The sequence below is a fragment of the Brassica rapa genome, chromosome A03 (assembly GCF_000309985.2).
Source record: "Brassica rapa cultivar Chiifu-401-42 chromosome A03, CAAS_Brap_v3.01, whole genome shotgun sequence".
Lineage (NCBI taxonomy): Eukaryota > Viridiplantae > Streptophyta > Magnoliopsida > Brassicales > Brassicaceae > Brassica > Brassica rapa.
The window spans coordinates 18,486,526-18,512,187 of NC_024797.2; the positions used below are offsets into that span (position 1 = coordinate 18,486,526).

At 38.7% G+C, this 25,662-nt stretch overlaps 4 protein-coding genes and 1 pseudogene across 4 annotated transcripts; 2 read left to right on the forward strand and 3 right to left on the reverse strand.

The window, feature by feature from the left end:
- Positions 1-7,684: 7,684 nt before the first annotated feature.
- LOC103859655 (MD-2-related lipid-recognition protein ROSY1) lies at positions 7,685-8,438 on the reverse strand. Its single transcript, XM_009137226.2, has 4 exons — positions 8,339-8,438; positions 8,136-8,234; positions 7,883-8,046; positions 7,685-7,750 (listed from the first exon to the last, which is right to left on the reverse strand). Exons 1-4 carry the CDS (start codon positions 8,436-8,438, stop codon positions 7,685-7,687), a joined length of 429 nt encoding a protein of 142 aa, XP_009135474.1.
- Positions 8,439-10,107: 1,669 nt separating this feature from the next.
- Positions 10,108-14,098, forward strand: LOC103860176 (annotated as a pseudogene).
- A 396-nt stretch (positions 14,099-14,494) lies between these two features.
- LOC117132609 (zinc finger BED domain-containing protein RICESLEEPER 2-like) lies at positions 14,495-17,246 on the reverse strand. Its single transcript, XM_033287347.1, has 5 exons — positions 17,187-17,246; positions 16,466-16,981; positions 16,223-16,373; positions 14,606-16,126; positions 14,495-14,523 (listed from the first exon to the last, which is right to left on the reverse strand). Exons 1-5 carry the CDS (start codon positions 17,244-17,246, stop codon positions 14,495-14,497), a joined length of 2,277 nt encoding a protein of 758 aa, XP_033143238.1.
- Positions 17,247-19,788: 2,542 nt separating this feature from the next.
- Positions 19,789-20,767, forward strand: LOC103859656 (60S ribosomal protein L37-2). Its single transcript, XM_009137227.3, has 4 exons — positions 19,789-19,883; positions 19,968-20,103; positions 20,347-20,448; positions 20,542-20,767. Exons 1-4 carry the CDS (start codon positions 19,881-19,883, stop codon positions 20,586-20,588), a joined length of 288 nt encoding a protein of 95 aa, XP_009135475.1. The 5' UTR covers positions 19,789-19,880; the 3' UTR covers positions 20,589-20,767.
- Positions 20,768-21,637: 870 nt separating this feature from the next.
- Positions 21,638-23,673, reverse strand: LOC103859657 (putative F-box protein At3g16210). The gene is given in 2 exon segments (XM_018657537.2): positions 21,638-22,162; positions 22,164-23,673. Coding segments are annotated over 2 exon segments (1,089 nt in total). The 5' UTR covers positions 22,794-23,673; the 3' UTR covers positions 21,638-21,703.
- Positions 23,674-25,662: the final 1,989 nt, after the last annotated feature.

Genomic DNA, 25,662 nt, shown 5'->3' on the forward strand with positions numbered 1-25,662 from the left:
GATTCTACTATATATTAGACATCCATTCGTCTAACTTTCAATGTGTGACTTTATTTGATATCTCACATCCCCTCCCCTCCCCCTCAAACTAATCTCGTGTGTTTCTTTCGTTTTTGAGAATGCGTCCTCCCACAACATCTCGGTCCTTTGAGAATGTCATTGCAGGTTCCATGATCTTGACTTCGTTTCTACCACAGACCTCCTCTTCTGTATTTAGGTCTTTTTGCAGATCTTCGTCAACCTCGTGCTCCGATACCAATGTTGGGATTTATTAAATTTATGTCCAACTCTATATTTTGATTAGTATGATATTGTCCACTTTTGGTCTTAGGCAAACTCGTATGGTTTCATTTCTAAAAGGTTTCGTACTAATTAGAATTGAACATCTTTTTATATATTAGACATCCATTCGTCTAACTTGCAATATGGGACTTTGTTTGATATCTCACACGCACGTCATTGGCTCTTTCCGGTGCTCCGCGGTCATGCTTAATAAAACTTGATATCCCCTCTAAAATATTTCAAGAAAATAAAACGGTCTAGCTCGTTAGGTCATTAGAAAACCCAACAAAATGGAGATCTGAAATTCAGCGACTACAGAATTTGTCTAAAACTAGTTGTTTATGTAAAGAAAAACTCACATATAATAGTTCTTCCTCAGTGAATACGTTAGATAAAGTAAACACAATGGGGCCAGGCCGTGCAACAGGGCAAGCCACTATATCACAGAGGGAGTAGTTTTTTTTTAGTGACAGGAGTCATGGTGGGTATCGTTAAACGGAGTTCCACCGTTGCTCCATTAGGGATTTCTGTGCCTGTTCATACCAATATTTTTTAATCAAGAAAATAATACTGGAAGAGTTAACTTGAACACCAACTGGGAAATTATTTACTTGTATTAACCGGTTATTGTAAAGTTTCCATTAGTGCTAGGCTTAATCGGGTATGGAGCGATCTCCACAGTCTTGACATCAACCGGATGGTGATGACCGGCTACCCAAAAAATAGGAAAAAAAATTGATACCACTACGATAATTTCTTTAACTTCATGAATCAAAAGAACTTTTTTTTTTTTGAGAAAGCAAGTAACCTTGTTTGTCTTTTTTTTTATCAAGAAAGAAAGATAACTAACATTAACTGCTACTTACATTTGCAGGTTTGGAATCTGATTCCCAAGGCAGCAGGTAAGAAAAGGAGTGATACAAGGAGGGGAGGAAGCAAAGGCTGGGCTTGGGATATCGCCATGTATATTTTTGTGCTTGCAGTAAGTGTTATATATCTCTATACATGCATGTCTTCTATTCTATAGTTGGTAGATTATCAAATTTTGCTACTCAAAAAAAAATATATGTATTACAACGACCTCACACGTTATATCTTAAAATATGGTTGTTAAAATTGTATGGCTGATTTTATTGACAAAAAGAAGTATGTAGTAGTGTAGCTCTACATGCGTGCAATAATCGGTTGATTACAAAATTTGTTATGAAGTAATATCCTATACTCCATTATATTTACCCTAGGTAATGGATTTGTAATTATTGAGACTCGGTGCATGGAAAATTAATTTTATATGATTGCTATATTAAGTGTCTCCCGAACTGTTAGTGATCTTGCTTATGGCTCTATGATGTAGCGTACATCTCCTATTCCTATTTGGTTTTACTTAACTATTTCCTTTTCCTTATACTTATCGTTTGGCTTTTATAATTATCTTTAACCTTTTACTTATAGATATAGGACTCGTATGTGAGCCTATATATAGGAACCTCTTCTATTGTTTTTAGTTACCTTTGATTTGATATTAATATAAACTTAGAGCTTTGGTTTTAAACCTCCTCTTGTTCCTTAGCTTCTGGGCATTCTTTGAGAATTCAACAGATTTTAAGAAGGCTTAGTTAACGGGCATTCGCAGAATTCAACGTTATCTTCGCGTTATCGGTTACTACAGATACTTCCGCTACATTAGTTGGTATCAGAGACCTTTCGATTACGATTCTACTCGTGATCAATCGATCTTTGGTTAACAATGGCACCTCGTCCAAACGAATGGACACAGATGCAACAATTTCTGGAAGACTTTCAAGAAAGCTTTCAAGATAATATGAGACGAACTTTAGCAGAATCAATTCAAGCCGGAGTACAAGCTGGAGTACAAGCAGCCTTCGCCGCAAACGCAGCAAACGCCGCGCCCGTAGCTCCACCTCAACGGCAAAATCGCAATAACAATCCTGTTTTTGACGAACAAGACGATGATATCGATGAAGAAAACCCATTCGGGGAGGATCATCACCATCGTCAACGACCTAACGATCGACAAAACCGCAACCACGATGACCTACGCTGGTCGACGGGACTAAAACTTGATATACCTGAGTTCAACGGAGGATCACAACCAGAAGAACTTCTCGACTGGTTTGTTACCGTCGATGAAATCATCGAATTCAAAGACGTTCCGGAACTAAAGAGAGTGCCTCTTGTAACAACGCGTTTTTGTGGTCACGCCGCGGCATGGTGGAGCCAACTTAAGCTCTCCAGAACACGTCGGGGTAAAGAGAAAATCATATCATGGGACAAGCTTAAGAAACATATGCGGAAAACATTCATTCCGTATAATTTCGAGCGCCTATTGTTTCAAAAATTCCATAACATCCGCCAAGGAAATCGATCTGTCGAGGAATACGCTAATGAATTCTATCAGATGCTTACACGAATCGACATACAAGATTCAGAAGATCAATTAGTGGCGCGATTCATAGCAGGGCTGCGGTCTCAACTACAGAATATGCTGCACCAGTTTGATCCATCCTCTGTTTCAGAGGCACGACAAAGAGCTTTATTGGTTGAGCAACAATCGCGATTTACCAACAATCAATGGTCAGGGAATTCACGATCGCGCGCCACAACCTCCACCGACGACACCAAGACGCCTGCTGGACACGATACAACTTCCACTTCAACGTCAAATACCGGGCAACGAAATAACCCTCGTCCTACAGAAACTGCCACAACAGCAGTAGAACCGCGACCTTCTCGTCCCAATGCTCTCCGATGTTTTACATGTGGGGAAAGAGGGCATATACAAACAGCATGCCCTCATAAGGGTAAGCGTGGTTTGTTAGCTAATGACAGGGAAATCGTCGGTGAACCAATATATGACGACGAGGAAGAACAGTTTGACGACGTTGACGAGGAACAAGTACATGGCGATATTGGTACTTGCCTCATGATCCGCCGGAATTGCCTTGCTCCTAAAACTAGTGAGGCTTGGCAACGCACGTCATTATTCTCATCAACCTGTACGGTAAAAGGGAAAATTTGCCGTTTTGTCATTGATTCGGGTTGCTCTTCGAATGTTGTGTCTGAAGAAGCGGTTCGCAAATTAGCTCTCACCCCGGAGGTTCATCCTCATCCTTATCGTCTACTATGGATGCAAACCGGCGCAGAAGTCTTTGTGTCTCAACGTGCCTTGGTATCATTCTCTATCGGTTCATTTTACAAAGACAGCTTATACTGTGACATCGCTAAGATGGATGTCTCTCATCTCATTCTGGGACGTCCATGGCAATACGATCGTGAAGTTTTACATAACGGCAAGACGAATACTCATTCGTTTATGTTTGAAGGGCGCAAAATAACGCTCTTACCAACGCCAGAGACAGAGAAGACACCCGCGAGCAACACTCAGCAAACCTCTCCTAAACAGAACTTGTTGATTATTTCCAAATCACAGTTCGAAGAGGAACTACGAACAGACAGCCCTATATTTGCCCTCGTGGCCATTACACCGCCTCCACAACAACAGCCACCGTGCCCGCCAGTCTTTTGTCCCATTCTCAACGAGTTTGACGACTTGTTTCCGGATGAGCTCCCGTCAGGCCTTCCACCTCTCCGTGATATTCAGCATCATATTGACCTAGTTCCCAATGCCGTGTTACCAAATCGTGCCCATTATCGCATGAGTCCGGAAGAACACGAAGAACTTAGGCGTCAAGTAGAGGACCTACTGCGGAAGGGCTACGTACGAGAAAGCTTGAGTCCATGCGCGGTGCCTGCGTTGCTTATACCCAAAAAGGACCGTTCCTGGCGTATGTGTGTGGACAGCCGCGCTATTAACAAGATCACGACACGGTACAGATTCCCAATACCTCGTCTCGATGACCTATTAGATCAGATAGGGAAGGCGTCGATCTTCACCAAATTAGATCTAAAGAGCGGCTACCATCAGATTCGGATTCGCCCCGGTGACGAATGGAAAACTGCCTTCAAAACTCGTGAGGGCCTGTTCGAGTGGCTAGTCATGCCATTCGGATTGTCTAATGCTCCAAGCACGTTTATGAGAGTAATGAATCAAGCCCTCCGACCGTTTATTGGACGCTTTGTGGTAGTTTACTTCGACGATATACTTATCTTTAGTACGTCGCTGGACGAGCATCTTGATCATCTTCGGGATGTCCTGCTCGCACTACGTAAAGAACAGCTGTTTATTGCCAAACAAAAGTGTGAGTTCGGAGCTTCGGAGGTATTATTTCTCGGCTATTTCATTTCGGCCACTGGATTACGAGTAGACCCACTCAAAGTTGATGCAGTAGCCTCCTGGCCGACACCTACAACAATCACCGAGGTCCGGAGTTTCCATGGCTTGGCTTCGTTTTATCGACGTTTTGTGCACAATTTCAGTACTATTATGGCTCCAATTACCGACTGTATAAAGGCCACGGCGTTCACATGGACACCAGATGCCGCTGCGGCTTTTGCAATCATCAAAACTAAGCTTACAACAGCCCCGATATTGGTTCTGCCTGATTTTGATGCACCTTTTGAGTTACACTGTGATGCCTCAAAACTTGGTGTGGGAGCTGTACTGAGTCAACAAGGACGCCCTGTTGCTTACTACAGCGAGAAGTTAGCCGGTTCCCGCATACGATATAGCACGTACGATATTGAGTTCTATGCAATCGTTCAAGCTATCAAACATTGGCGCCACTATCTGGCGCATAAGGAGTTTGTGTTATTTACAGATCATGTGGCGTTGAAATATCTTGGAACTCAAGATAAAATTTCTTCAAGACATGCATCGTGGACAGCATATCTGCAACAGTTTACGTTTGTTATTAAGCATTAGTCCGGGAAGCTCAATAAAGTGGCGGACGCACTTAGTCGTCGGCATGCCTTGGTCTCGACATTATCCGTTTCTGTTCCGGGATTTGAAACTTTTACAACCTTGTATGCCACGGATCCATTCTTTGCAGCGATTTGGTTAGACCTTACTCATGGTGTTCGCTCTGACTACACATTGGTGGATGGTTTTATCTTCAAGAACAACCGGTTGTGTGTACCTGATTGCAGTCTTCGCCTTCAGATCATTAAAGAGTTGCATAGTGAGGGGCATATTGGACGAGATCGAACGCTCAAGCTGGTAACGGATGCTTATTTTTGGCCAACTGTGCGCAGGGACGTGGAGCGTCTTGTTGCTCGCTGTACGGTTTGTCAACAGGCGAAGGGACAAGCCTCTAATGCCGGCCTATACTTGCCTCTCCCGATTCCGACTCAGCCTTGGTGTGACATCAGTATGGACTTTGTTCTTGGTCTTCCTCGCACGCAAAGGGGTAATGATTCTATCTTTGTGGTCGTCGATCGTTTCTCTAAAATGGTCCATTTTATCGCTTGTAAAAAGACAACAGATGCAGTGCAAGTCGCTCAGTTGTTTTTCCGGGAAATTTACCGTTTACATGGCCTACCATTATCAATTGTGTCTGATCGAGATTCAAGGTTCATTAGCCATTTTTGGCGCTCTTTGTGGAAGCTCCTGAAGACAAGTTTGAATATGAGCTCAGCCTACCATCCGCAGTCCGACGGTCAGACGGAAGTTGTTAATCGGTCTTTGGGTAACATGTTGCGTTGCCTGGTGGGAAGCAATATTAAATCGTGGGACTCTTGTTTGTGTCAAGCAGAGTTTGCCCACAATCATGCTCTTAACCGAAGTCTCGGTTATAGTCCTTTTAAAGTCGTCTATGGCCGTGATCCACGAAGTCCTTTGGCGTTGGCACCTCTTCCCAACCCTGCCGAGTTTCATGGTCGCGCAGTCGAGTTCGTGAATGAACTGGTTCATGTTCATGCTACTGCACGAGACAATTTGATCGCCGCGACTTCCAAGTACAAGACGGCAGCTGATAAGCACAGACGTGAGGTACATTTTGACGTGGGCGATCGTGTGTGGGCGGTCCTGACTAAAGAGCGTTTCCAGACAGGCCAATACAATAAGCTGAAGCCACGCAAGATTGGTCCTGTCGAGATCATTGAGAAGATAAACCCCAATGCTTATCGCCTGGCTCTACCTCCGCATGTCTACACGGCAGATGTTTTTAATGTCAAGCATTTGTTCAAATACGAACCGGATGATGATACACTTGCCAGATTCGTGGACGAATCGCTCGTACGGGAGGGGACCTGATGTAGCGTACATCTCCTATTCCTATTTGGTTTTACTTAACTATTTCCTTTTCCTTATACTTATCGTTTGGCTTTTATAATTATCTTTAACCTTTTACTTATAGATATAGGACTCGTATGTGAGCCTATATATAGGAACCTCTTCTATTGTTTTTAGTTACCTTTGATTTGATATTAATATAAACTTAGAGCTTTGGTTTTAAACCTCCTCTTGTTCCTTAGCTTCTGGGCATTCTTTGAGAATTCAACAGATTTTAAGAAGGCTTAGTTAACGGGCATTCGCAGAATTCAACGTTATCTTCGCGTTATCGGTTACTACAGATACTTCCGCTACATTACTCTACCAATGTGAACGGTACGGATTGCTAAATTTGGAACACTGATCCTACCAACAAAAGGTCCTCTTTTCATTAGTTCTAGGCATTCGAATTTTCGGTTCGGATCGGTTTGGTTTATTCAGTTCTCGGTTTATTCGGATTGGGATGTTTAGGAACCGTTTAGGAACCGTTTATTTTTTTTATAAAATCCGAAGTGGAACCGTATTACAAATAATTCGAGTTTGGTTCGGGTTTAAAGCCCAAAAAAAAAAAAAAATTCTAACCCCAAAAAAAATATTCAGGTTACTCGGGTAGTTTGGATTTTTAAAATATTTTTTATTTAGAAATTATATTTTATATATATTAAAATTAAAAATAATTAATATTTTTAATTTATTCAAAATATTCGGTACCCGTTCGGTTCTCGGTTCGGTCCCGGTTTAGTTTTGGTTTTTTTGGGTTTAGAAATGTAGGACCGTTCGGATTTTTTGTAATTTTCGGTCCGGTTTCGGTCTCGGTTTTTTCGGTTCGGTTGCGGTTCGGTTTTTGAATTTCGGATAATATGCCCAAGACTACTTCTCATAGTGACACAAGTTTATTTACCGGTACAAAAAGGTACACCAAATCTATCTTACATTTAATATGTCAGCATAGGTGCCAATATTTTTGTAAAAAAATATATATATAACGTTTTAAAAGTTTTGAGGTGCTTAAAAACCAGATTAAAAACATAGAAAAATCCAAATCGTTTAGAGGGTGTTTATTAAAAGCATGTTTTATTTGTTGGACGACATATAAAGGTAAAAAGAAAGATACAAACATTAGGATTACCATGCATACAAGAATAGATCTGACTCATAAACGACTTGGAACATAGTTTTACTCGGTAGCTTGCCTAAAGCAGAGACGTTTGTTCACGTGTAATCCTGCAACGGAAGGAGACGCACATCATTGGGTCTTCCCGGTGCTCCTCGGTAATGCTTATTAAAACAAAATATCCCCACTAGTATTTCAGTTAAAAAAAAAAAGCAGTCTCGTAAGTTCATTAGAAAAGTGATCTGAAGATTATAGCATTAGTTTCCAACTAGTTGTTAATGTAAAGAAAAACTTACTGGTATAAGTTCTTGCTGAGTGAATACATTAAACAAATTAAGCACAATGGGGCCAGCTGCAACAGGGCACGCCACTATATCACATAAGGAGTAGCTTCTTTTAGATATAGGCTCGGGAAACCTAAGGTCGAGATTTACAGTTGCTCCATCAGGGATATCTACGCCTGTTCATACCAAGATTTATTAATCAACAAACAATACTGGAAGAGAAAACTTAAAAATAATCAAGAAAACCAAATGGGAAACTATTTACTTGTAGAACCGGTTATCGTAATGTTTCCATTAGTGCTAATCTTAACCGGGTCTGGAGATATCACGACAGTCTTGACTTTGACGGGATAGTCACGAAGGGCTACAAGAAAAAAATGATACCAATATATTACAACGATTATCAAAGTAACTTTATTTGTCTTTTTCAGAGAGTAAAAGATAAAATTAACATTAACTGCTACTTACGATTGCAGTTATGGAAATCGGTTCCGCCCAAAGCAGAAGGCAAGAAAAAGAGTGACACAAGGAGAGAAAGATGCAAAGGCTTGACGTGGGATATCGCCATGTATATTAATTAGCTCTCGATCCTCAGTAGATAGATTTATATTTTGTGTTTGTGTTATGTATACATGCCTTACTTCTATTTTATAATCGGTAGATTATTGACTTTGCTATTCAAAATATCATCCCTACATTACAATACTCTCCAACGTTATGCGCGAGGACCTATATAAAATTTGGTTGTTAAAAATAGTATATATAAATATATCTTTCGCTGTTTCCTTGTTCTTACATGCATGCAATAATTGATGGGATTTTCCTATAAAGTAATGTCCAGATCTTGACCAAAAAAGTTATGCCCCTTTAGTTTACAAACAAAAAAAAAAAAGTTATGCCCCTTTCACGAACAATAATCTACCACGTACGTATAACGCGAGAACCTTATAATATGGCTGTTAAAAGCAAAACAAAATATAGTATATTTCAAAGTGGGGAAGAAAAATCCTCGAGAATGGAGTAGCATTAACAGGTTTTTTTCGTCATAGATGGATGTTATTCAAAATAACGTTGTTTTGATAAATTAATAGATGACAAACATATTTGATGGTCAATATACAACAATTAGTGGATGGCTAATATATTTGACGGTCAATATATATAGAAACACGATTTTAAGAATTTATGTAATATTTTTGAATTTTTGTTTAGTTCGGTATAGAATATGCACACTAAAAATTCGGGAATGAAAATTCACGATGCATTAAAGTTTATATAGTATATTTGAATTTTTGATTAATTTAATATGGAATATGTAATACTAAAAAGTTCGAAAAAAATAAGCACGACGAGCAAAATTCATGTTGAAATAGGCTCTTTTTCCAACTGATGTGTATTGCACAACCAGAGCCAACATCTACGACTCCGCCACGAGATCGTACGACGGTGCTGATATCTTCTTAGCGAACGTGAAAACCTTGTCGTCGTCCGTGTTGTTCAATACTCCGAGTGTTCATCAAAACGATTTCGTATCCCAAAGAGAGAAATAAAGTGGGCCTCCATGAAACGCAGTCCTTTATATATAGAGCCGTTCGATATAATAAAACACGTGGTGTCATCTTGTAATCCAGCAAGCAGCAAGCTTCATTTATAGGAAGCTGTGCATGAGAGAAGATGGTAAGCAGCAAGTGTGCATTGTTGGTTTGCAAGAGTACAGAGAGTATCTGATACATATACGATTATGGAGGCATGGAGCTTATTGAGAGAGGAAGTGCATCAAGAGGTACTGGTGCAAATGAAGAATCCTCTCGCTCACATGCTATACTTCAGCTCGCTATTAAAAAATCAGCAGAGAGAAATCAGTCAAAGCCCCCACGCCTCGTTGGCAAGCTTTCTTTCATGGATCTTGCTGGAAGTGGACCTTGAGCAGACACAAGTTGTGAAACAGAAAAATCATGTTTTCTCGCCAAAACTGGAAAATCATGTTTTCTTATAAAAAAAAATTACGTTTCTCCAAAACAAAACCGGAAATTACGATTTTCGTCAAAACCGTAAAATTATGTTTTCCCATCAAAATTTTGAAATTACATTTTTTGCCAAAATTGTTAATTTTCTCGTCAAAATAGTGAAGTTACTAAAATTGTGAAATTAATGTTTTCCGCTAAAACAGTGTTTTTTTGCTAAAATTGTAAAACTATATTTTTGTCAAAATTATAAAGCTATATTTTAAGAGGCTCATGGACACCTATTGTCCATTTGGTCTTTATCCAGTTGGACCATGGACCAATTGGTCTATTGTCCAGTTAGCCTATTTTTTAATTGAGTGTGTCTATTAGGGGTGGGCAAAAAATCCGAACCGAACCGATCGAACCGAACCGACTGAACCAAAACTGATTTGAACCAAACCAAAGTCCATTTCAAATCATTCGGTTGAAGATTTTCCCAATCCGAATGATTCAGTTCAGTTCGGTTTCAAACGAACCGAACCGATAAACCGAAGTGTTTTTATCGTTATTTAAATTAAAAATATTAGTGATATCAAGATATTAAAATCCTAAGACTTAGCCCAAGTAATTTCCTTTTGCACGAAGGAAATCCTAATATAATTTGATTTCCATGACACTTCGTCTAACTTTTGTAATATTTGTCATCAAGCCCACATAATTTCCATGTTAATTGTTATAAAGTTATAAACTATATTTGTAACTTTTAAAAAGATTTTTATTTGGTTTTATATTGAATTTAATTTACATACTTCATTTTTTATTATGACCAACGCGATTATTTCATGACAACCATACATTTATGTATTAAAACATGATTTCTTGTACAATAAATAAACTAAGAGAAATCCGATTAAATCGAATCGAACCGAAATACAAACTGAATCGAATACAAACCGAACCGAATATAAACCGAACCGAACATAACTGAACCGAAATCGATCCAAACCAAACTAACTATGGTTTACTTCAGCTAGAAAAATTCTAGAACCAAACTAACCAAACCGAACCGAACTCGAACCGAACCGATAAAATAACCGAAGTGCCCACCCCTAGTGTCTATATTCCATCCAAAGTGAATTGGACTAGGATAGCCCATAGACGGCTCACCCGGTTGACACCTCTAGACAACAGACAATGACAAGCAGACTAGATAACACTTTACACCATCTCTAGGCCCTGATTATCATATGATACAGATTGGAAGGAGCAGAGATCAATAAGAGCTTACTCGCATTAAAAGAGTGTACTAGAGCTCTGGATAATGATCAAGATCACATCCCTTTTAAAGGAAGTAAGTTGACTGAAGTGCTCAGGGACTCTTTCATGGGAAGCTCTCGTACTGTAATGATATCTTGCATATCTCCAAGCTCTGGATCATGCGAACACACTCTTAACACCTTAAGATACGCAGCTGGATAAAGTTCCATGCTAGTCAACAAGTCGTCTTCTACAGACTCACCGAGTCATCATCATCACCCAAGTCATTTCACTCTCACATCCTCCCAAACCTCCTCCCTTGTCCTCAGCTACTACCTCCCCCTTACCGGCCGCCTCACGTGGGCCCCACAAGTCCCAAAGCCGTGCATCATCGTCTCCAAGCACGACACGGTTTCGCTTACCGTCGCAGAGACCGACGCAGACTTCTCCCTTTTATCCGGCAAAGGACTACGTCCGGCTACCGAGTTCATCATCTGGCACCTGAGCTAACAGTCTCTGACGACTCGGGGACCGTTCTTTCTCTCCAAACCACGTTGTTCCCGAACCAAGGGTTCTGTATCTGCATTGCATCGTTGACGCTACAACATCAATAGCGTTTATGAAATCTTGGGCGCATATTTGCAGATTGCAAGAACATGGCAACTCCACGGAGTCTCCCCTTCTTCCAGAGGATCTAACTCCCAGCTTTGATCGTACCATCATCAATCTTCCTCCCGGGTTGAGTCGAAAATGGTGTCGTATCTCTCAAAGGAGAGCCATGACTTTAAATCCCTGAAGCCGCCTCCCATCGATGAGATAGGCACGGACATTGTACGTGTCTCTCTCGACTTAACTCTGGAGGACGTCGAGCAACTCCGGGAACGTGTCAAGAGCCACTCATCTCGCTAGCTTCATCTGTCAACCTTTGTCATCGCCTACGCTTACGCATGGACGTGTGTGGTGAAAGCGCGTGGAGGCGACGCGAACAGACCGACAGTTTTTTGTTATACAGCAGACTTTAGGTCTCGGTTAGACCCGCCACTTCCCGCCACGTACTTCGGGAGCTGTGTGTTTCCGACAGGTTGGTTCAACTACGAAGCAAGAACGTTTTTGAAAGAAGATGGTTTTGTTAAAGCGGTTGAGATTCTAAGTGATTCGGTCAAAGGTGTTGGTTCACGAGGGATAGAGTCATTCTTTGAGGACTTTGTGGAGGCAAAAAAAGAAATTTAAAACAGGTGTACAGTTCGGATCTTTAGCCGGGACGACCAGGTTAGGGATATACGGGTTAGATTTTGGATGGGGAAGACCCGTTAAAGCAGAGGTTTGTGCACATTGACCGCAATGAAGCCTTCTCTATGTCAGAAAGGAGGGATGAGTCAGGTGGTGTGGAGATTGGATTGTGCTTGAAGAAGAGGGAGATGAACCCTTTTCTTTCTTTATTTAAAGATGGCCTAAGACCATCGCTACACTCAAAATGGGTATCGAAACTCTAAAATAATGTTCATTCTAAATATTACATCTATGAATTAAATAATTAACTCTTATATATAAGTTCTCAACTTCTCTCCTATTTTTCCTTTTTAATTGATAATATATTGTATGTATTCTATTGAGAATTGTTATTATTCTATTATTGAAGAAGATGGCTCAAAAAAATCTTCTTCAAATTTTAGTTTATGTGTAATAATGTATTTTTTTTCATTTTAAATTTGCAATTGTTTGCATTTTAATTTAGTTATCTTATTTGTAATGTTATGTGTTTATAAAAGTTGTTAAAAAAAGTTGAAAAAAATATCCTAATCCTAGATTCCTAGGTTTCCTTACAGAGACAATTTCTTACCGACAAAGTTTAAGACGCTTCGGGAAAAAAAAAAATCTTAGGTGAAGAGATTATTGGAATCGCCTAGATTGCTCTACTAGATTGCTAAGGTATGCTATCTAGAAATCTGAAGATGAGAAGAGAGCTTCCTTTTGACGTAGTGGTGGAAATACTCGCTAGGACTCCTGTTAAGGACTTAATACGGTTTAGATGTGTCTGCAAAACTTGGCGTTCATTGTTCCAAGAAGAGCGGTTTTATAGACAGCACATGACTCATGCCCCAACGAGGATTGTGTCGTTCCGTCGTTCAGATACTCTACTTGGTCGTTTTTCTTATCAAGATGGCAAGCCATAGATGATGGTACTCGAAGATGTTAACTTAAACGTTAGAGATAACAAATTGCTTCTCGACGCTGGTTTAGTTGGTCACTGCCATGGACTGTTTTGCTTATATTTTGAAGATATGACTTTTGGTGTTTGGAACCCGTCACTGAGAGAATTAAGGAGAGTACAAACAAGGCATGTCAGTAACTGGGCTGAGATCGGTTTTGGTTATGACCACTCAAGTCAAGATTATAAGATTGTGTTGGTTCTTGATATGCGAGGCAGCCATTCTAAAGCACTAGTGTTATCCTTAACGTCGGGTGAGTCTCGGATGATTGATGTCCCGTGTTTAGAAAACATTGTCGTCTTGATCCGCATGAGACTTCCTGGAACGCTGGTTGGTGAAAATATCTACTGGCAGGTCTATGATGATAAGGTCTGATAAGGTTTTAAGCTTTGATTTGGTGTCAGAGACTTTCAACTACTGCCCAGGTACGAGTAACTGTGGTAAAGCATTTCCTCAAGTTATAGAGGGGTTAAGAGGAGGAGGTCTATGTACTAGGCCTGGGCATTCGGGTATCGGTTCGGGTCCGGGTCGGGTTTTTCGGGTTTTCGGGTTTTCGGGTTTAGGCTTAAAGGTCCCATTCTAAAATTTATTTTAAACGGGTCGGTTTCGGGTAATATCACTTCGGATTTGGTATAATATTTTATTGCATTGTAAAACCCATAAAGTAATCAAATATCTTTCGGTTTCGGATTTTTTCGGTCCGGTTCGGGTTATACCAAACTTTAATACACATTTATGAAGCAAAAAATATGAAACATAATCCTGAACTCATATGAAAATTTCAATAAAACAGGAAACAAGACTACATAGATTAATAAATCCGAAAACAACAATTCATAATTCAATCCGAAATGAAAAAACAACAACATCCATCCATGGTTCAAACACACCAGAGAAAAACAACAACATCCATCCATGGTTCAAACACACCAGAAAAAAACAACAACATCCATCAATCCTTCATAACAAAATAAAAAACAGCAGAGAACAAAGAGTAAAGCTTCTTCCTTGACTGAGACTGAGAGCTTCACCACGACCAAGTGGCATTTGACAATCTTCTATTTCTACCAAACAAAATAACAACAAAACAGGATGTAAACTTGAGCCGTAGAACAAGAGCATTCGACAAGAACATGAAGTAAAGAGAAGAGGTTATACACAAGAGCATTCGACAAGAACATGAAGCAAAGAGAAGAGGTTATACCTTACACTTATGGCTGGGCAGCTAAACCAGTTAATTCTGATGCAAAGAGAAAAACAAGTCAGAACACAACATATAAAGAAACATATTTACGAAACAACAGAAGGTATAAGAAACATACCTCTCTCAATCTCTTCTTGCTCTTCAATATCCTCAAGGATTTGTGCATTAGTAAGCACTTTTGTATCACAGCGAATGTCTTGTTTCAGCCATTGCTCGGTACACATCAGCACCTCGACCATGAAGTGAGTAAGGCAGCTCCGAGATGGCTCAATGATCCTTCCACATGTGCTGAAAGCACTCTCAGATGCAACAGAGGAGACTTGCATGGCCAAGACATCTTTTGCCATCAATGAAAGAATCGGGAACTTCGTACTGTTTCTCTTCCAATATGATAGAACATCATACTCTACACCAGCCAACAACTCTGGATTCTCAACCGGTTCTTTCAAGTAAATTTCAAGCTCATCACGCTTGTCTTTCACTCCCGCATTCAACTTCTGCTTATATCTTCGATCAATCCTCTTATAACCGAAACCATCTTCAACCATATCCATAGAAAGCGATGCTTCCTGTTCAGCACACCGAGAGGCTTGAGCCTTGGACTTCTTAGAGTGATCAGATTCTTCTTGACTCTTCCCATATCTGTCACTGTACTCCTTGAACATACTGCGCAACACACTGATCACAGAATCATACATTTCTTTACCTTCTAAGCTTTCCTGCCCGTAAAGCTCTTCAAAACACATGGTTGCGAGATCCATCTTCTTCATGGGATCAAAAACAGTTGCCACAATCAACATCTTATTGATGTTCTTCAACCCATCCCAATATTTGTCGAATTTCTGATACATCTCCTCTGCCTTTACCTTCAGGTGATGATCTCTACTCTTCATCAAATCCATAAGGTTAGCTGCTATGGTCACAATTTCCCCGTAGCACTTGTAAGCATTGAGAGAGGTCGAGGCAGAAACAACTAGAGTTGAGTTGTAGAAGATGACTAAGAACCGGCCTAACATTTCAACTGCTTTCCAATCAGTGAACATAGGAGGACCTATCCTCTTTTCACCTTTATCCATCTCCATAAAGTAATCGTTGTACAGCTTATCTTCTTGCTCCATCTTGTCAAAGGCAACTCTGAACTTCATAGCTGTGATTAACATCAGATAAGTGGAGTTCCATCTAGTAGTCACATCCAACGGCAAGCTTCCCCTAGTCAGTTTACCAGCTTCTACCTTCTGCTCAAATGCTGACAACCTGTTTCCTGAAGCTCTGACGTAGACCACAGCATTACGGACAGCATTGACACTCTCATCTGCGTCAGCCATTCCATCCTTGACGATGAGGTTGATGATATGTGCACTACATCTGAGATGCATCATTTCACCAGCTAAAACCAACGCGTCTTCAGACACCAGTGAGAATGCACTCTGAAATTTTCGCAGTGCAGAGGAGTTGGCCGTTGCATTGTCGACCGTCACACAAAAAACTTTCTGTATCCCCCAGTCAGCTAAGCAATCTAACAAAACCTTCGAAATTGTTGCTCCTTTGTGATCAGTGACGTATTTGAACCCGATGATAAGCTTCCTCAATCGCCAACATGGATCAATGTAATGGGCAGTCACAACCATATAGCTAGCACCTGAGATTAAAAAAATTATAACAGATAAGAAAAGAAGCTACTTTACAGTTTAGACGATTCAACTAAACACATAAGATAAGGAAACTATATGCTTACGAGTTACTTGAGCCACCCAAATGTCAGTAGTTAGTGAAACCCTTTGCTTGTTTGCTTTAAACCACTTCTTCATAACAGCTTTCCTCTCTAGATACATCTTGACAATGTCTCTAGTCGATGTCCTTCTTGAAACAGGTTTGCCAAGTTCCATCTGCAGTTATAAAATTCAAAGTTAGATACTAAACTTAACTAAAGAATTATCTAACTTAAACTTGTTAGATAGTTAACTAAGGAAGAACTGACCTTGTTACAGAAGTGTTTCCAACCGTCACCTTCAATGAAACTCAGTGGTAGCTCTGCAATCACCATCATCTCATTTGTTGCTTCTCTGAAAGTACTCTCACTTATCTTTCTAGACTTCAGCTGTCCTTGTTCATTGATACCAGGCTGAGTAGAGCTTTGACCCTCTGAAAACGCCATGAAGCGTTTGCATATGCTGATATGCTTCATCAAGTTGGATGTCCCCGATCTTGTAGCACAGCAGAACGTCTTGTTGCAGTAGTGACATATACATCTGTCACGATTCTCCTTTGTTCTTGTGAAATGTCCCCAAATCTTAGACCTTGGAGGCAGATACCTACGTGCTTTCTCTGCCTGGAACGTTGCTCCACTAGCTTCAGGTGATTCCTTACGCTTGCCTCTACTGTCCGGATCGACAACTTGTTTACTCTTGCCTCTACTGTCCGGAGTCAGGAACTCTTGTTCTTCATCGCCTTCGAAGTCGTTGTTGTCAACATTTGGTGTTGAGGATGAGTCCATCTGAAATCAAATTGAAGAGTAACAAGTTACTAACTAAAACAAACTCAAACTTTTAATCTCATGCAAAATCAAAATACTAACTAAGACAAACTTCATCACAATTGAAACACAATCATATCCGTGATTGAGAACAGAGAAACTCTACACTCTAGACTCGTTACTGAGAACAAAGAAAGAAGAAAAAGAACAGAAGCTTCTCACTAACCTGTGATTGATTCTTCGAAATCGCAGATGGTGGAGAGAGTGTGAGGTCTAGATTAAACATCGGTGTTGGTTAAATAGGAGAATAGAGGTGTAGAGACGAGATTTCGAGACTAGGAAGAAGAGGAAGAGATTTCTCTGTCGCCGGCTCACCGCTTCATCTATAGTTGATTCGATTTCGAAAGTAGGATTGGGATTTTTGGAAATCGTAAAGAGTAACACGCGTGTCTCTCTATACACATACACTAATTAATGTATCTTCGGTTATTTCGGGTTAAACCGAACCGCACCGAACCCATAGTCCAATGTATCAGAAATTCAAACCCGATCGGGTTATCGGACTAAACCGAACCGAACCCATAGTCCAATGTATCATAAATTCAAACCCGATCGGTTTTTTAAATGATTTTAAACCGTACCGATACGTTTTTTTCGGGTCGGGTTCGGGTTCGGGTTCGGGTTTCGGGTTTTATGCCCAGGCCTACTATGTACAGTGGGGGTTGACGCCCTTTCTGGTGATATCATCGTTTGGTCTGCTCAACATGACGAGAAGATTGGTGGTATCAAATGTTGGAGCAAGATCTGCAATCTCTCGAGGGGTCTTCTTGAAATCTCGACTAGTTGTAGTATCGCTCAGATTCACCTAGTGTCTGCGATAACTTATGGCGGATTGCTATTAGTTTTAGTAGGTATTGATGGAAAAGAATCAATTGGAAGAGAATCAAAATTGGTTGCGTACAATTTAGAGGAGAAAAGTTTGACAAATGTTGAGATTAGTTTGCCCCTCTATACTTATGGGAGTACTCTTCTGACGTATGTTGAAACGCTTGTCCCTATTCCTGGCTCTTTCAGTTAAGACGCTATAAAGGTTTCTTGAGCTTTGCTTGCTTTGTTTTATCTTATCTATCTGCAGCAAAACACAATAACAAATCATTGTTTGTTTGCTCTCTTCTTTTTCCATGGATATTTAGTTTTGTAAATGATGTATTTCATTCGTTCGGTGGCAAAACACAATAACAATATGTTGTTTTTGTGTATTATTTATGAAAAACGAGTGAATATTGAAACGGGAGCAAAAGAAATTCACTTTCTTCATGCTGTTATCTTATCTGGACTGAAAGGCACCCATTTATGTAGTTGAAAGACGAGCATTTTTCCAGGAAGAAGAAGAAGACCTTGTGAATGCTCACTGTAAACAAGTTGAGGATACCTTCAACATAATTAATCTGGTTTTGGTTCTATCTTTTAATGCCTCTATAATCGCTTTTGAATCATATCAGGAGAAGAATTTGCTGGTTGAAGGACACCAACCCGGAAACCAGCTAGATGTTTATATTTCTAGACAGAACACAATTGTCTCTCAGAAGGCTGCAGGTATACCAACTGCAGAACCTTCTTGCTCATTTCCAGTTGTATCTTTAGTAAAATTGATAACTCAAGTAACAATTAAGCATCAAACAAAATTTCATCTATTATAAGTTGAGTTAGTCTAATTTTTGTTTTAGGTTAATAAAGCATTTTCAAAAGAATGACCTAGCTATTTACTAATTAGTCAAAGATGTTTATAAACTATTAGTTCCATTTAAATATTTATTTTAAAAACTATTCCTATAATTTTAATTGTGAATTCTATTTAGTAACTAAAAATGTTACATACATTAAATTATATGTAAATATATTGGTATCTTTTGTTAGAATATACATGCATAAATAAATTTCTTTAGTGTTTTATAATATATTTAATTAAATTTATACTAAAAAATATTCATATTTTTAAATTATATATTACAACTTATACATCGAAAATATTAGTAAACAATAAATTAAAATATAGTAACTCATATTATTACAACAAAGTCAATCCATAAATTATAATTTTTACCACACCGTTTTAGGGCCTGACTGGTTTAAACGCAGTGGTTACGGTTGTTGGAGTTTGCGGATACGGGTGGTTGCAGTTTCTAGCGGTTTTAAGAGATTTGTACGAGTGGTTATGCGCTTAAAATTTGGTGTGTTTGCGGGATACAAATGACTGGTTAACTACCAAATATAGCAGTGGTTAATTAATAAATCAACAATATTTATATTTTATATAATTATAAAAATATAAAAAAAATTATAATATTAAATAAATATACTAATTATGTTTAGAAAGTTATAGTTTTAAATTGTTTAAATTATAAAAAATATTTTTATTTCTAAATTTTATAATATTAATTAAAATAAAATAGATATATTTTAGTATTTATATAATTTCAATTTTAAATTATTATTGAATATTTTTATTTTTGTTTTTATTTTGTTTTAGAAAACAAAGAAAAAAAATTATCCTCGCAACCGCAAATGCTAACTGGAACCAACTTTTGAATTTATGAGGTTTAAATCAATTTGAAATGGTTTAAAGCGGTTTGAATGATTGTTGCAAAACGTCAACAACCGCAAAAGTTACGTTTGCGGGTGGTAGCGGGGAAACTAGTCAAGCCCTTAATGCAAATTAAAGTCAGTTATAACTTTTAATTGTAATCAAGCTCTAGTTCAACATTTCGCAAACCAATTAGAAGCTTAACAATGGGCAAAAAAGACACTACGACTGTAATGAGGCTCATTTACGTAGGCCCATTATATCACTTGGAAGCATAGGTGAGTTATCATATAAAAGTGAAGCCGGATCCTAGGGTTTCTGCAATTCGCTGCGACAATGGTGATCTCTCTATCCTAAGCTCTCCGCATCTTTGATTAACCGTCGAAAACCATTGTCTGATGTTCATTTTTTGGGGTGTTGCAGACAAAGGGAACAGGGAGTTTTGGAAAGAGGAGGAACAAGAGTCACACTCTGTGTGTGAGATGCGGTCGTCGTAGCTTTCACATCCAGAAGAGTCGCTGCTCCGCCTGCGCTTACCCTGCCGCTCGCAAGAGAACCTGTAAGTCTCCATTTTTGCTTATTTCTTGTTGTTTACTTTTCTCACATGAATTACTTAAAAGTGTAGCAACCTTATCATCTGTTCGGTTTATTTGTCGTGTAGTTGTAATAATTCCCTTCAATGTAACTGTATATTTAGTTGTTTATGTCTAGACAAAATTGGTTTGTTGTCTGATTGTAATAATCGTTTGAATTTAGAGAAGTGTATGTTCATCTGAAGTCTGATATATTCCCATGTCTGTAGACAATTGGAGTGTGAAGGCGATCAGGAGGAAGACTACTGGAACTGGTAGGATGAGATATCTCAAAAATGTTCCCCGCCGGTTCAAGACTGGTTTTAGAGAAGGTAATTTTTCTCTTGCATTGACTTCGATTGGTTTTAGAAGTTTTGTTTCAGTCAAAAATTGGGGTTTTTTACATTTTAAATTGTCACATCCAGGTACTGAAGCCAAGCCCAGGAACAAGGCGGCATCAGCATCAGCATAGAGGAAGAAGTAAAACTTAGTATTTTTTGGCTATATCTAGTTTGAGAGTCTGAATACATTTATATCATGTTTTGTGGTTTTGTTTCCTTTTGCTTATAAATGTTTTGAGCTTGGTTGAATATCATTTTACACTTTTAACAAGCATTTCTTTTGTTCTTTGCATATTATATTTCATCGAAAGTGCTTTATAACTCCAATTGATTAATGTCATAATCTTGTAAATTCCAGAGCAAAAAAGAAAAACATAAAAGAGAGTGCTAAATTAGGTAAAGAGCTAAAGAAATGTGGTCTTACTTCTTAAATTGGAAGACTTCACGACAAGAGCAGATTGGTTCTGCTCAATCTATGGTTGGTGCTAATGGTCTGTCTCTGGCACTTGTTGAAACTCGTCTCTTTGGATCGCTTTTATGCCCTAAGCCTTAGGGAAGCAGAAGTGAAGTCAAGAGCTTGACTGAACAAGTTTTTGAGATTCTCTTCGTCATCGCTATCTTTCGACAGGAATTCTCTAATTAGTTTCTTCCTTTGGTTGTCACTCTGCTGTTGGTCAAGGCTTTACATTGGCTTGCACAGAAGAGAGTTGAATACATTGAGACCACTCCTTCTGTGTCTAAGCTCTCTCATGTTCGTATTGTCTCCGTCATGAGTTTCCATTCTTCTTGTGGATACTCTCTTTATGTTCAGTTCTATATGCCACTTGGTTCAATCGCGGTAGGCTTGGTTTCTCTTTTCTAGTGGTGTTCAATAGGGGAATTTCTTTATGATGTAGCTGATGGTAAGTGTCTTCAAGATGCTTCCCGGTTCAGTGTTATTTTCAGGGAAAAGGGCTTTACTGTGGAACTGTTAAATCTGAATTCGTGGAGAACTGTTAAAGATATCCTATCCTTGCAATTTACTGTGGCATGAAATTTGTCTTGCGTGGACTCAATTGAAACCGGTTCTTGCATGTGGATCATTAAATTGGACCATTTCGAGAAAACATGTACATTACATTACGTAGACGTATAAGTTTCTCACTTTCTCTAGTTGCCATTTTAATAGGTTTTATCCGTGTAGTAGTGCAACACAAAGCTAATTATATGTTCTCATAATGAGCAAAGCTAATGTTCTTTTCTTGGTTCAAATAAATATACGATCAACAATCACAAGAGTCTCCACATATTCACCAAGAAACTGAAACCCGGGTAAAGAGTTACATAACCGGACTTGTTTGATTGTATTATCAACGGTTTTGTATAAGAACATCTTCTTCTTCTCACGATCTTCAGCTCCCGTCTCGAAATCATCGCTGTACCCAGTGAACGTTACAAATAAGTCGTTCTTTTTCGTAAACGACACGAACTCGACTTGATAATCGCATTTACGATCTTGCACATCGATAAAGTCCAACATTGAAAGGCTTATAATTTTGTTCCATGATCCGGTTTTCTCCATAACCGAAACCCGAATCTCCTTCTCGCACGTTACATACTCTATAACGCAAAGGTTTTTTTTTGTAACGCCTAACCAAGAACACGTGACACCTTCTTTGTAAACCGGGAGAGCTAATTTCTGGTATTCATAGGTTGAGAGATTAAAAGCATAGGATGAACCGGTCCACATTAGACCGGTACGCAATCCAATAGAGGTACTGATCCAAGAATGTTCCTATTCTCTCTCTGTAATGCCAATCAGGATAAGGAATTGGTACGCTCTCTCTCCAAGAACCGGTTCTGAATTCAAAAATCTGTGCCGTGGAGGAACCAATCTGGTCGATAAACGTTACGAGTTTGTAATCGTTGGAAACCGGATCATAACCGAAACCAAGGATGTTTGAATCACGGTATATACCGGGATTTGGTACGATCTTGAATTGGTTGGAATATGGATTCCACACGATTAATGTGTGATTCTTCAAGGTCACACACAACGTCCCATGACAATGAAGTACACATGTGGATTCATCGATCATGGACTCGTCCAAAGGAAGCTCAAGCTTCTGTGGATTTTGGATGACTAAATTTTTGCCTTCTACGTCAAGCAAGTAGAAACCCTTGTCGTAAAACGATACGAACCTCACCGGAGAAATGTCTAGGTACCTTTCGGCGAAGCCACGGTGGTTGATGAGAGATCTCCATGTCTTGCATACGCATCTGCATCGAGACAGATCCTTTATTGATAGCCTTGCGAGTATCTCAACGGCCAACACTTCCGGGAGAAACTCAGACATTGTTTCTCTGTTTGTTTTGTGGTTAAAGAATGTCCTCGGGTGTTGTTTTCATGTGGTGGTTTGGTTTCTTATACAAGGAGATGCGTAAGGCGCAAAATGGTGCAGAAAAAAGTTACCTTTACATTAATTTGATTATTTATTTACAAAAGCATTGAGTTCAACGGCACGGAAAAGAAACGCGTGCGTATAATCATTGATTAATGTAAAGCTAAGAGTTAGAATTAGTGCCTGAGTCCTGACATTGATTAAGTTGCACTGAATATGTTTTTTTTGTAACGCTAATTTATTATGATCTTACAATTACGATATGAGAAAATTACATAGACGATCCAACAACCGACAATACTACATGCCTTATGAAGACCTACGTCTAACTGCATCACTTGAGCCGTCCTATGAAGATCCACGCTTGACCAGATTTACTTGCATCATATTGAAGATCCCTTGTAAGTCATTTTTATGTAGTCTGCATAATTGTTTTTAATAAACCGCTCTCTCCGAGACTTGAAATCTGGATTTCCTGTAATCTGCAACAAATTTGCATAGTCCGGGATTCGAACCTCAAATCTGGGTGTATAAACCTTTAAACCTTAATCAGTAGGCTACGGTGCTCCCCTGAATATGCTTAATGTCCGTTACGTAGGAGCCTGGTTTTTCAAACTACGACTCTTAATATTATACTAATGTATTTACTTTTCATTTTTCTTTATAAAAGAGAACCAATAAATACGTGACACATGTGTTTCAGTATTGGAGTAGATTCTTAAAATAGCTTAATTAAGAGATATTTTATTGGTGAGTTTGTAAAAAAGAGGTTTCTATAAACAAAATAATAGTATTAAATTAAATATTTAAGTTTTAATCTAAATTATACTAGGCAAAGAGCCCGTGCGATATCGCACGGGAACTCATTTTATAAAGAATATATTATAATCTATAATTTATAATTTTATATGCCTGATAAAAAAATTAAATCATATAAATAATTAAATTTAATTTTGATGATTAAAATATGATTTACAAAGTATTCAAATATATATATATATATATATATATATATATATATATATATATATATATATATATATATATTTTATAAACCTTAATGTTTCCTTTAATTTTTTATCAAAACACATATTGCATACAATTGTGTCTTCATCCTTTTTAAGTTTTTTCATACATTTTTCACATGATAGTTATCTTCAATCACTTTTTGAACAAAATGCAATTTTTTTTTTGCATGATATATAATTTTTTTTCCTATTTAAGACATAATATTAAAATTATTAGTTTATAATTTTAAACAATTATAATTTATATGTTGGTAATTGTTATTTTGTATATTTATCTACCTGCTTTATTTATTGAAAATGAATATTCAGAAAATTGAATATTGTAATAAATATATGTTGATTTACGTTAATATGACCCGTCTCATTTATAATATTTTTTTTTTAATTTTTGGGAAAGTTCTTATAAAATACCAACACTTATTATATAAACTAACACATTACTTAAATAAAACCAATATTTTTTAAAGCAATCCCACTTTGAGATGAAAAGACACCTTGTTTAGATAAAGCTGTAATCTTCTCTATAAGGTCATATCCAAAGTGCTTGCCAATCGCCTTAAGATACTCCTGCCTGAAGCTATTGAAGCGAATCAGTGTGCATTCATTAAAGGTAGATTGCTGTTGGAGAACGTCTTGCTGGCTTCAGAGCTGGTGAATGGATACCATAAGAAGACCAACACAAACAGATGCGCTATCAAGTTTGATATCTCCAAAGCCTTTGATACGGTCAAGTGGTCCTTCATATCTTCAGTACTGAGAGTAATGGGATTGCCAGCTCAGTTTATCCATTGGATCATGGTATGTATTTCTACGGCGTCTTTCTCTGTTTCAGTAAACGGAAGCCTTGAAGGTTTTTTCTCCAGTGCCAGAGGTATCAGACAGGGCTGCTCGTTATCTCCTTATCTGTATGTGATACTAAATAATGTTCTTTCAAAGCTTCTCAACCGGGCTGCTTCAGATGGACGGTTTGGTTACCACCCGCAGTGCAGAGCTGTCCAGTTAACTCATTTAAGTTTTGCTGATGACATCTTAGTGTTTACGGATGGTACTGGTCATTCCTTGAGAGGTGTTATGGAGACTATGAATGGGTTTGCAGAGCTGTCAGGTTTGCATATTAATGCTTCGAAATCTTCGTTATATGCGTCTGGAACTGATCTGGTGGGATTGTATGAAGAAGCTGCACGGCAGGGAATTAATGTGGGAACGCTACCAGTCAGGTATCTAGGTCTTCCCCTTACAACCAAAGCACTTACTAAATCAGACTATGAGCCTTTGATAGACAAGATCAGAAATAGGATGCTGTCTTGGACAAATAAAAGCCTCTCCTTTGCAGGCAGATTGCAGTTAATAAAGTCTGTGATATTTAGCATTGTCAACTTCTGGAGCTCTGCATTTATACTTCCTATGGGTTGCTTTGAAGCAATTGAGAGTTTATGTAGTGCTTTTTTGTGGTCTGGATCTCCGCATCAGACCCATAAGGCTAAAGTGAAGTGGGAAGATGTATGTTACCCGAAGACAGAAGGAGGACTTGGATTGCGCAGGCTTAAAGATTCATCAAAAGTCTTCGCTCTCTCTTTGATATGGAGGTTGCTCACACAATCAGATTCTTTATGGGTTTCTTGGGTGCAACACTATCTGCTGCAACAGAACTCTTTTTGGGATGTCAAAGATGATAATAAAGGCTCGTGGATTTGGAGAAAGCTTCTCAAACTGAGACAGTTGGCTTATCCTCTCATTCGAGTGGAAGTAAGGAATGGTGAAAAGGCTTTTTTCTGGTTCGATGACTGGCTGGAGAT

Bases quoted from the DNA above. Each gene is read 5' to 3' on its own strand.
- LOC117132609 (XM_033287347.1), bottom strand. From the start codon at position 17,246: ATGTTTAATCTAGACCTCACACTCTCTCCACCATCTGCGATTTCGAAG. The intron at 16,374-16,465 runs GTCAGTTCTTCC...TTATAACTGCAG, and splicing joins GGAAACACTTCTGTAACAAG to ATGGAACTTGGCAAACCTGT. The intron at 16,127-16,222 runs GTAAGCATATAG...TTTTAATCTCAG, and splicing joins TTGGGTGGCTCAAGTAACTC to GTGCTAGCTATATGGTTGTG.
- LOC103859656 (XM_009137227.3), top strand. The intron at 20,104-20,346 runs GTAAGTCTCCAT...CCATGTCTGTAG, and splicing joins TGCCGCTCGCAAGAGAACCT to ACAATTGGAGTGTGAAGGCG. The intron at 20,449-20,541 runs GTAATTTTTCTC...TGTCACATCCAG, and splicing joins CAAGACTGGTTTTAGAGAAG to GTACTGAAGCCAAGCCCAGG.
- LOC103859655 (XM_009137226.2), bottom strand. From the start codon at position 8,438: ATGGCGATATCCCACGTCAAGCCTTTGCATCTTTCTCTCCTTGTGTCA. The intron at 8,047-8,135 runs GTAAATAGTTTC...TGGTATGAACAG, and splicing joins TACGATAACCGGTTCTACAA to GCGTAGATATCCCTGATGGA. The intron at 7,751-7,882 runs GTAAGTTTTTCT...TGTTTTAATAAG, and splicing joins CTCAGCAAGAACTTATACCA to CATTACCGAGGAGCACCGGG.